This window comes from Diabrotica undecimpunctata, chromosome 7 (genome assembly GCF_040954645.1).
Source record: "Diabrotica undecimpunctata isolate CICGRU chromosome 7, icDiaUnde3, whole genome shotgun sequence".
Taxonomy (NCBI): Eukaryota; Metazoa; Arthropoda; class Insecta; order Coleoptera; family Chrysomelidae; genus Diabrotica; species Diabrotica undecimpunctata.
The window spans coordinates 50,418,316-50,430,288 of NC_092809.1; the positions used below are offsets into that span (position 1 = coordinate 50,418,316).

An 11,973-nucleotide genomic window follows, 5' to 3' on the forward strand; every position below is an offset into this window, starting at 1 on the left:
TGTAAAAATATATCTATATACTCCTCCGACTTACGAAATAAGAGACAGACAAATACAAGTTGCAAATATATCTGGAAAATGATGCGCTATAAAGGATCAAAAATAACAGAGCAACTGGCGCTGGACACATATTAGTCCAAGCTGCAGACAAAAATGAATGATTTTGAGCATTGATTAGTGAATTTTTGAAACCAGCACAGGATTATAAAGGGCAATGCCTGGAGTAACCTTAAAGTGTTTGTAATTTCAAACTACTATTTTGAAGTATGGCACTTTTCTTCTTCTTTATGTGTTGTCTTCTACCGAAGGTTGGCGACCATCAAACGATAGGTTTCTCTGTTTTGTGCCGCATGTATTATGTTCGCAGCTTCTGGTATTTGAAACCATTCTCCCAAGATTTTCAGACAGGATTTCTTCTTTCTGCCCAGACCTCTTCTACCTTCAATCTGCCTTCCACGATAAGCTGTAGCAGACTGTACTTATCATTACGGAACACATGGCCCAGGTATGATGCTTTCCTCCTTTTAACAGTTGTTAACAATTCCACCTCTTTACCCATTCGTCTTAATACCTCTGTGTTGGTCACTCTGTCTGTCCAAGGTATTTTCAGTATGCGTCGATATAGCCACATTTCTAGAGCCGCTAACTTCTTTATAGTTGCTGCTGTTAACGTCCACCCTTTAACTCCGTAATCGGAGGTTAACGCTTAGGTGGCGGTTGCTTAAGAGCTTTCTCATTTTGATGAATTTCGATCTTGCTATTTCAATTCGGATCTTAATCTCTACATCTGGGTCCCACTTATCATTTACTGTATATCCCAGATATTTAAATCGGTGTACTCTTTCAATACGTTTGGCTTCAATATTCAGGTCGATATGTTGAATGTTCTTTTTACTGATAACCATAAATTTAGTTTTCTTTCTATTGATCTTCAGTCCAAATTGGTTGCCAGTTGTATTTACTCTATTTAGCATCATCTGTAAATCTTCGATGTTATCGGCCAGTATAACAGTATCATCTGCATATCGAAAATTACTTATTGGTACGCCATTAATCTTGATGCCCTCCTTGTACTCTTCCAGTACCTCTTGAAATATTTGTTCCGTGTACAGGTTGAAAAGCAGTGGCGAAAGAATACAGCCCTGTCTAACCACTCTCGAAATGGTTACGTTTTCACTCACCATATGTCCATTCTTCATGTGGGCTGTTTCATTCCAATATAGATTTTTTATAATCATGAATGTGTTGCTTGTGTGAGTCCATTTCACAAGGTAAAAGAAATAATAAATTAGACTTACTCACAATCAATTTAATTTAACTATCCAGACGACCGGTTTCGATTTCTACAATATGCATAGAATCTTCAAGTCTCGATACAAAGTTAAATAAATGATGCCGGTACTCTATTAATCGATGGTTGAAAGAACATGGTTCAAACTATCCTGTATTGTTGATTGGAGAACTTAAGTCTGCTGTTGTAATTGTTTGACAGTAAACGGGGAGGTTCTTGAGGAGATAGATTTTATCCAATGAAGTAGAGATAGGTGTAATGTGATTGTTTGTTAGATGAAAGTAATGTTCTATACCATTGAGTTATTTAAAAGTTATTAATATTTATTCTAGAGACATATTTATGAAATGTGTGTTATTTATTGAGATTTTATTTTATGAAGGTGACAGTTGTAAAACAATGAATGAGATTAGATGTACAAATTGTGTGGGATGCATTACATCTCTTACTTGGAGACAATGAGTTTTTATGTTACGATTGTAAGTATAATTTATTATTTCTTTTACCTTTTATTTTTTATAATCTGGACGTCCTTAGTGTTAAGTCCTGTAAGATGTAATAGTTCTATGAGTTTGTCATGTTTGATAGTATTGAATGCTTTCTCATAGTCGATAAAACAGGCGTAAACATATTTCTGTTGATCCAGACATTTTTGAATCAAGACTTGTATTGCAAAGAGCGGTTCTCCAGTTCCAAAACCACATCTAAAACCGAACTGTGTTTTACTTATGCTGTGTTCTAATTTTGCTCGTATTCTGGAATGGATAATACACAAGAATACTTTAAGGGTGTGACTCATTAAACTTATAAGGCAATATTCACTACATGTCTTAGAATTCGATTTTTTGGGAAGAGGCACAAATGTAGATTTCAACCAGTCCGACGGAATTTGGCTAGTATCGTATACCTTATTAAACAGTTCCAATACTACATTCGGGTTGTTCTCGTTAAAAACTTTTAAAAATTCGACTGGTATTTCATCGCATCCTGTTGCTTTCCCATCTATCGTTTGATCTATAGCTTTTATCACCTCACTTTTCAATATTTTTGGTCCATTCAGATCAAGAGTGTTCGTAGAAATATGACGATAATCCGTAAACAAATCTTTTATGTAATTAGCTCAAGTCTTCAACTGTTCTTCTTTATCTACAATAAGTTTGTTGTTCTCGTCTATTAACCTACCAAACTGTTTTTTCTTGTAAGTATAAGTAAACTCCTTGATTTTTTTATGCATATTAAAACTATCGTGTCTTCGTTCTAGCTCTTCTATCTCTTGACATTTTTCTTGTAACCATTTCTCTTTGGATTCTTTTATCTTTCTGCTGACAGTTCTATCCAGTTCTTTACATTGTTCGGGATTATTCTTATTTTCCCTCCTTCTGTCCATAAGGTGTAATATTTCATCTGTCATCCATTCGTTCTTCTTCTTCCGCTCGTAGTCACCAATGACTTCTTTCGCACCGTTGCATATAGCGTTCCTTAAGTTGATCCAGTCTCTTTCAATATCATCTGTATTGGTTGTTAAAGCAACATTACTATTAATGCTATTTGTAAGCTTGACTTTTATCTCGGGATTTCTAAGTTGATCCATATTTGGCACTTTTAAGGTGCAAAAACGTTGTTTTTTAATTATTTTTATTTTTATTGTATCAATATCTTAGGGCAAAATGAGCACAATATGAATGTAAATACATAAAAAAGCTTTAATTTGAGATGTGCTACATTAAATTTGATCAAATAGTTTATGCAAACTTAACGATTGACAGTCCAAAAATGTGAATTTTTCGCCATATTTAATTTTTAAAATAACTTTTGTAAAAATTCTTTATTTTTATGCAAAAAGCATTATATTGTAACTCTTTTAATTACAAATCGAATGAGACTTCCTAAGATCCTAATCCTAAAAATGATTAAATTTTTATAAAATTTACACAGCCAGAACTTATTTTTCTAAAAAGGATAGAGATCTAATTTTAAACGGGTTCTCTTGTTGGTCAATTATATTTTTATGTAGGAATAAAAATCATTGCTCCAAAAGTTTTTTAACCCGTTATTTATCGCTTTGAAGTAGGGGCGACTTTGGCATTATAAACTAATTAAGCTACAGCGCTCCGTATACACTATACATATTTTTAACATATTTATTCGTATAGATAAAATCAAGACAAAGGTTAAAAAAAAGTTTTCTACGACCAATAGAAATAGAGTTAGCTTAATTTGTTTAAAAAATCATAGCTGCTGCTTTTATAACAATTAAGAATTAAAATTGGTGCCATTCAATAGTTAAAGGCCTATATTTTATGAGGATATAATAATGAGTTTAAAAACGACTATTTATAGTAAAAAAATATAAGTAAATTTAACCGGTTTTTTTTTTTCGAGTAGCCGAATCGGCTTGGTCACAGTATATTGCTTAAAAAGAATATTCTTTTTAAGCAATATACTGTGGCTTGGTTTTGGCTGGTTCCCCTGTCGGCCCGGCGCACTTCGAGTTCGTGGCGCTCAGAACAATCTATCTATCTATCACATTTTCGTTAAATATGGACCAATTTCGCTCCTTTTTGTGTATAGCAGCGGAAAATTTTGTGAACATTAGCGATATTTGATTTAGTAAAACTTTTTTTGTAGACTTTTTTGAGTGTAAAATACACTCAAAAAGGTTAATTCATTAATTTATTAATATTATTATAATTAATACTAACATTATTGGGTTAAAATGGGATACTTAAGCTCCATGTATAAAAAGGGAAACAAAAAATACCCCAATAATTATAGAAAAACATGCATTACTTCTTCTGTGGGGAGGTTGTATGGGAAAATCGTTAAAGAGAAGATGGAGGAATACCAGCGAACTTCAGAAGAACAGCGTGGATTTCGTCCAGGACGGTCATGTACTGATAACACATTTTCTATAAAACAGCTCGTAGAAAAAACATTAGCATTCTAGGCTGAATTGCGCATGGTATTTGTGGATATCCGAATGATAATGTCCCCATAAACATGTGGAAAGCGATAGAAAATCTCACAGTAGATAACACCTACATAAATGCCGTAAAATATCTTTACGAAGACAATAAAAGTTGGACAAAGCTACTCAGAATTCCATAGCCTTTTGTTTGCCGTTGATCAAATAATTTTAGCAGAAGACAAATACGACATCGCCTACATGATAAGAAAGCTGGAAGAATTTGGAAGCTGGAGTTTGGAAATTAATTATGATAAAACACAATACACGGTCAATGGTCATTGGAAACATCGCAGAAAACCTGGAGATACTTGGGGATAAATTTAACAAACACAGAATCAGATGAAACGAATATTAAAAATAAAATAAAGAAAGAAAGATAATAATACGACTATTTTACACTCGATTATATGGAGCGACGATATTACAAGCAAAACTAACACTAAGTCTTTAAGCTAGTGGAAAGCTGTTCACTGTATGGCTCAGAGAAACAGAATAAATGCAATAAGAAATAAAAGAAGTAAACAAATGCAAAGCCGTGTAATTTGTGTCGAGTTTTTTCTGTTTTGTGCTTATCTCTTCGAGGTACTAGAAATTTTTTCTTTGTAGTTTTTTTTACAATTTCACTTCTTATTTCTTGTAGTTTTTAGCTTCCGCCATTCATTGATATTCGACTGCTATCAGACCAAGCTTTTTGATGAGTATAGAAGAAATGAATATATGTTTGGAGCATATAAATAATTGGCCGACAGTACTCAAGGAATTATTTTATTTGCCTTAAAAAATTGTTCCTAATTGTCGAATGTTATTTCTCATTCGTCCCGTTTTAACGAGATAATTTAATAATTGCATCATATCAATAACGTGAACAACTTGTATCAATATCAATGAATATTTGCAACCTTCACATTAAGTAGAAAATGGATATTTTGACGTTAAAATTGTACGGATTTTGCTTTTGAAATTAGCTGTTGTTTCTAAAATTAAAAATGATACCGTTGGCGCTGTAAAAAAAGAATAACGTAATCAATCGGATTAATCATTTTTTTTGTATGTATACTGTATTATGTTGGATATTATTTATATTAAAGACTAAAATATATTAATATTATAAATAATAACCTGTGAGAGTTTTTTTCAGTTCTTCTATCAGGCGCGGCCCCCTGAGAATGGGGAGTGCTCTCTGGGTGCTTTTAGCGTCAATGCCCAGAGGGTAACGGGAATACGAGCCATGGAACAAAAACTGACACCTGGGAGTAGATATAAAATTGCAAACCCATCGCCAGGGCACATATGGAGCCGGCGCTGGACGTGACAGCATGCGGAACGTTGGTGGCAGGGTGTTGAGGAGGCGGGCCCCTGTCATACAATCAGCTACAACCCAACAAGAACAACAACCAAAAGTAAGCCAAACAACAAGAGCTCCACTCTTGTGGAGCTCCACAGGTGCTGCGCTGGAACATCAGCCGGCGCTCACTCAAGCGGGACGACTCGCTGAAATGGACTATGTTCATGAACGAAAATATTTTGCGCTTTTACTATAAGGTGACAAAACTCGGCCAAGAAACGATAAGCTATCGACATAATTTATATGCCGAATTTTGCAGAGTACCCAGAAATGCAAGTATCTGAACAACGAGTAGCAGATCAATACCGGGTAATTAACTGAAACAATCTCGTTCCTAAAATCAAGTTCCTAATGAAATACATGAGCAGATTCCTGAGGTTGTCATACAAGAAACTCAACTTGATAATACATAGTAGGACAGCAGCGAGTTACGCGATAGCCTGGTAAACGAAATGCCACAAGTGTTTAATGGAACAAACCCACTTAGCAGACCTCCGCTACCAAAAGTAAACCCTTGTAAGAAACTAGATGCTTTGTTCAAAATTGTGAACACTGAAGTCCTGCCCAATTATGTCGTAGAAGCTCATACATTGGAATATATGCATACGTTGTTCATTCACTAGTAAAGTGACTAGTGAGTGTAGTAGTGTCTGGGGGCTCGGAAGACTGAGACCTTGGAAGCCCTGAAGAAGACATAAGAGAGGATGTCGAAAGCTCTGCCCAATGGATATCGAAGCGGTTCAAGCAGGAAGACCGGTGAGTTTAATATTAATTTTTATAAATATATAATATATATATATATATATATATATATATATATATATATATATATATATATATATATATATATACCGCTATATCTTCAAAAATTACTGATAGTAACGTAACTACTTAAAAACTCAAGTGTTGGGATTTTTTTTATCCGGCTATGTTAATTAAAGAGGATATCATACTTTTGATATTTGTTTTGTTGATATATCAATTACGGAATTGTTTTATAATACATGATTACATGATTTCTTTTGTTTGTTTAATTTAATTACCTGATTAAAAAACCCAGGTGTCTATAGAAAATAAAAGTAAATGGTTTTGTAAAAAGAGAAAATATATAAATATATACATAAATATATATATATATATATATATATATATATATATATATATATATTCCGAAAGGTTTCTGCGGTTAGTACAATTAAACCTAGAGCTAACATTAACACTATTACAGAAATTAAACTTATCAGTCTTCCGGGTTGAACCGCGTCGGTTATCATTGCGCCAAGCTTTCGACATCTTTTTCGATGGCCTCTTCAGGGCTTTTAAGGTCTTAGTCTGCCGAGCCTCCAGGCACTACTACACTGATCACTAATCAATGCGTTACTGGTGCTGGGAATAGAGGAAGGGTTATTTATACAATCGATGGTGACGTAACTTGAGTGGAGGTGGAGGTTGGTGTGGGGCCAGCGGACGATATTTTCTTTATGAGAGGTCTTCAAGTAGAAGACGTGTGCCGTCATCTCTTTTATTGAAACAATTTGGCCTTTTTTCAATTTATATGGCTTCTTAGATAATTCTTGGTTTATAGAAGCGGATGGGGGCTATGGTTTTGGAGTTTTCAAAATCAATTTTGTGATCTGTATGAAGGTGGTGTTGACCTAGAGATGAAATTGAGTCGGAATGGAACAGAAATGGAATGTTCATGAGTCCTATTTTGGTTTCTACGATTTGTTTGGCCTATATAGGATCAAGAGCAGTTTGCACAAGGAATTTAATAAATTCCGTGTTGTTCATTTGGAATATTGTCTTTGATTGATCGGATAAGAGATCAAAGTTTTTGTTGGGGGAAAATGTTACCTTTATTCCTCTTGATTTTAGAATTTTGTCGATTTTGTCAGTGACACCTTTGATGTAAGGAAGAAAAGCTTTCGTATGATGAGGGTCTGAGTCTTTGGGTCTCTGAAATAGGGAGATTGATATCTGTGGATGCTCCTATTGATGTAATTTTCGCAGTAACCATTTTGAATTAGGGCTTATTTTAAACTAGAGAGCTCAATAAGTCTACTTGCATCATCGCAAAGGCGTATTGATCTGGAGACAAGCGTATTAATGACTGAATTAATTTCTGAAGGGGGATTATGAGAGTTGGCATGCAAGTAACGATGGATATGGGTGGGTTTTAGATAAACAGAGTGATGAAAACCTTATGATTGGTTTTTAGGTTGGAACGAGGTTGGAATACAAACCATGAACTGGTCACCCTGCAGCCCTGATCTAAATCCCATAGAGAATTTGCGGGATATTATTGATCGCCAACTCAGGAGCCGAGTACCACCATCTGTCTCTCTTGACGACACAGAAGTTAGAGTTAGGGTGAGAGAAGTTTGAGATGCAATTGATCAAGAGCAAATACGCCGCTTGATTTTAAGTATGTTTCGTCGCTGTGAAGAAGTAATTAGATGTAGAGGTGGAAATACTCGTTATTAAGTGTTTTTGGAATTTTGGAAGAAGAAATTGTTAAAGATTATTTAGGTTATGTTTTCTTAGGCTTTAATTGTATTAAATGCCAATAAAGTTTATATAAGTAGTATTTCCTTTGCTTTAAATGTTAATAATAACTTGTTACATTTAAAGTTCTGTACAATCTTTGATAATAGAGATATCGAGATACTTTTTTTACGAAACTCTTGAAAAAGGAAGAAAATATCTTGAAATATTAATCATATGTAGAGTTTTTTTAAATAAATTCCACAGGTTGTTGCAAAATTAGAAAAAAAAACACAACTTTATTTTTACACCCCGTATACGGATAAAACATTAATATTTTTTAGAAAATATTAATACAGTGACTTATTTAGAAATAGACCAATAATGTAAGACAAAAATCATCAAAATCCAATCATCCTTTCAGAAGAAAAATAGCTTTGAGCTTATGATACATTTAAGGTGGTGCGTTAATTTTGGGCAGTAGTGTATTATGAATTGTGTCAGTATTATTGTGATTATACAGAGTGGCCCAAAAGTCTGGAAACGTACAATTATCTCGTAAATTGCTAGTCATAATTGTACAAAATTTGAGGCACACCTATTTTGGTATACGGAGATTCCATATTTGATATTTACAATGTTGCCAGATTTGCCGTTTCTCTTTTATTATTAGTAACTTTGGTTTTTCAAATTCATCAGCCTGTAAATTCAGTCATTATTGGAATCTCCTATTTAATACAAGTTATGATTTTAGGAAGGTCTTAAATACATAAAACAGAAGTCTGATAACGCCTAATTGTCTCAATAATTTTTTTAATACTATTTTCAACTACATTAAAACGTAACAATTGATAGATTACAACATTTTTTAACATAATGGTTACTTTATCAAGTGTTCAAATTGTGCTCCATTTGTGAGTTGACAGTACCCTAATCGATGGTAGAATGCGTCTACCACATTTCTCCATGATTGTCTAGAAATTATTCGAGATTCATCGTTGCCTTAGCTTTACAAGACTTGCTGGTTTAGTTTTGTAAATTAGGTGAAAATGAGGTGAACGTGGAGGCCATTTAATTCTACCTCGTCTACCACTCCATCGTCCGGGAAATATCTCATCTAAATAACGCCGAACATTTACACCAAAATGAGCTGGAGCTCCATCTTGCTGAAAACATATCTGTTTAAAATTGGCCCCAAACGAGTTTCTCAGTGTAGGTACAACTTCATTTCTAAGTAACATTTCGTAATTCTCTAACGTTAAATTTTCTTCGATAAAAAATAGCTCAATTAACTGAGTACCTACTATACCTGACCATACATTCAATTTTGTGGTCTTTGAGTATGGTTTTTATGCATCCAGTGTGGATTTACGTCACTCCAGTACTTTAAATTGTCAATTTACACTTTCACACAGTGTAAAGGTTGCTTCATCGGAAAAACATATTCTGTTAATGAAATTTTCATCATTTTCAATTGTATCCATCATTACCTCAGTAAAATCTAATCTACGATCGAATTCATCTTCACTTAATTCTTGCAATAAGTTAATTTTGTATGGTTTAAATTTATTATTACGTAATATAAGTAAGACTGAAGAACGACCTACATCATGTACTTGTGCAACCCTGCGTGATGATATATGTGGATCTTCAACAAAACTTTGCAATATATCTAAAGTTTTGTTGTCTTTCATAACTCTTTTCGGTCTACCTAATCGGTATCTATCTTCTACTTCTCCAGATTCCTCAAATCGCTTTACAGTTTTTTGTACCGTAGCCTTATTAATAGGAAAACGGTTTGGGAAAGTATCATTGAACAAGTTGGCTACTTCACAATAAGATCTTTTTCTGTCACCGTACCCTCTCATCGTTAGAATAGTAATTCGTTTTTTTTTGTTAAGAGCCATTTTATAGAAGCAGTCTATCTTGCAGAACTTTTCGAAACACAAGTACTGCCAGTTTTAGTTAATAATGTAAATGGTGATATTTATGTGAATGGTAATTTATTAAAATCTACATATTTTGCACTGTTTTATGTATTTAAGACCTCCCAGACTACATAAAATCATAAATGTTACATAAAGTTGAACTCGTATTGAATAGGAGATTCCAATAATGACTGAATATACAGGGTGATGAATTTGAAAATCCAAAGTTACTAATAATACAAGAGAAACGGCAAATCTGGCAACATTGCCAATATCAAATATGGAATCTCCGTAACCCAAAATAGGTGTGCCTGAAATTTTGTAAAATTATGACTAGCAATTTACGAGATAATTGGTCGTTTCCAGACTTTTGGGTCACTCCGTATATCAATATGATATTCAGTGTTCCAATAAAGATAACATTTGATAATAAAGCCTAATACGCTGTAAGAATACTTAAGTCTATTCAGGAATGAAATATCCCGAAAAAAAAAATTAAACATTAAGAAAACTGTTTAAGGAATCTGAATTTTTAGTTGGGATAGATAATGTCAGTTTTATACATACATATATATATATATATATATATATATATATATATATATATATATATATATATATACTTACAAAAACAAAAACGAAATAGTATCATGAAAACCAAATTATTTATGCAGAGTATCTGAGTAATTAGCAGAAATTACGACAAGCAGTATACTAAGGCAGTACATGTAACTGCGACCAGTGGAGAAGAATCATTGATCAGACTATCCGAGCTGCTGAAGCTCAATGATGAACCACAACACATCTGCTACGATGTTATTGACTGTGATGATGGTCTGAGTAAAGGAAAAAACATTATTCCACGAAACAAAAATCATTCAGAGACATCTAGACCAAAAAATAGGGTAAGATGAAAATGTAAAAACTGTGTACTGAGCCAATCTAATCCTGGCCAACAGATATAAAAATTCCACCTGAAAAAGGTTTTTAAAAATCACAGAAAACTTCCAAAAAAAAACGAAAAGTAATTCTTTGAAATAATATCAAATTATTTGAAAAATATTAATATTTTATTAAAAAATATTTTATATACTCACTTTTGTATATTTTACATCAACCTTTTTCGAAGCCATGTTGGGAACGGGTTTAAACGTCGAATGAAGACTAAATTTGAAAATGAACTGCCGCTTATTATAAAGTTTATATCTATTGTTCCTCTCAGTTTTATTTTGGTTTGCGCTTGCCTGTTGATTAGAGTGGAAGGTTATATAGATAAGTTTAAAGTTTGACTAATTTTTTGATATTCATTGTTTATTCAAAAGAGGATTTATATTTACAAACGTTACCGTGACAACAAATAAATGGTTACGAAGTTAATGTTAAGAAGATAGTTTTGTTTAATATGATATATATACGCCAGAGATAGATTAAGCTAACGTACTCAAAATTTTGTAAAAAAATGGTAAGATTACGGCGGCAAAAATTAATAAGGCAGCTAATAATAGAACAAATTTTAACTCAGATTTAGAAATGATCTTAGAACTAGAAAAGCTATTTAGATTCCAGAGCAAAGGATGTAAATAATGCTACCTTTGGCTGCTTTATAGATTACGAAAAGCCTTCGAGAAAATCACCAACAACAAACTGATCGATATTCTTAGAAAAACAAACATTAAATATAATTATCTGAGGATCATAACAAATTTATACATACATATAACAACACCACGTTCGACTTATTCTTCTTCTACTACTTTTATTTACACGTTTTGAATATTTTTATTAGAATTTGCCTTTCAACGCCTCAACGTATTTCTGATGTCGTCCATAATCTGTTCATGAATGTACTTCCTCTTATTTTTCTTAGGATCCTCAAATCACTTGTTTCCGGATATCTACCTTTTGTGCTCTGTTCTCGTTTCAACGGTATAGTTCATGATAGACTTAACTACAGGTT

At 33.2% G+C, this 11,973-nt stretch overlaps 1 protein-coding gene across 1 annotated transcript in view; it reads right to left on the reverse strand.

Annotated features, from left to right (window-relative positions):
* The window catches only part of LOC140445321 (aldehyde dehydrogenase), a 43,520-nt gene extending 32,252 nt beyond the window's left edge, over nt 1–11,268 (reverse strand). Inside the window, exon 1 of the mRNA XM_072537293.1 lies at nt 11,114–11,268. Within this exon, the coding sequence (XP_072393394.1) occupies nt 11,114–11,149 (36 nt within the window). The 5' untranslated portion in view covers nt 11,150–11,268. The remainder of the gene's footprint in view (nt 1–11,113) is intronic.
* Nucleotides 11,269–11,973: the final 705 nt, after the last annotated feature.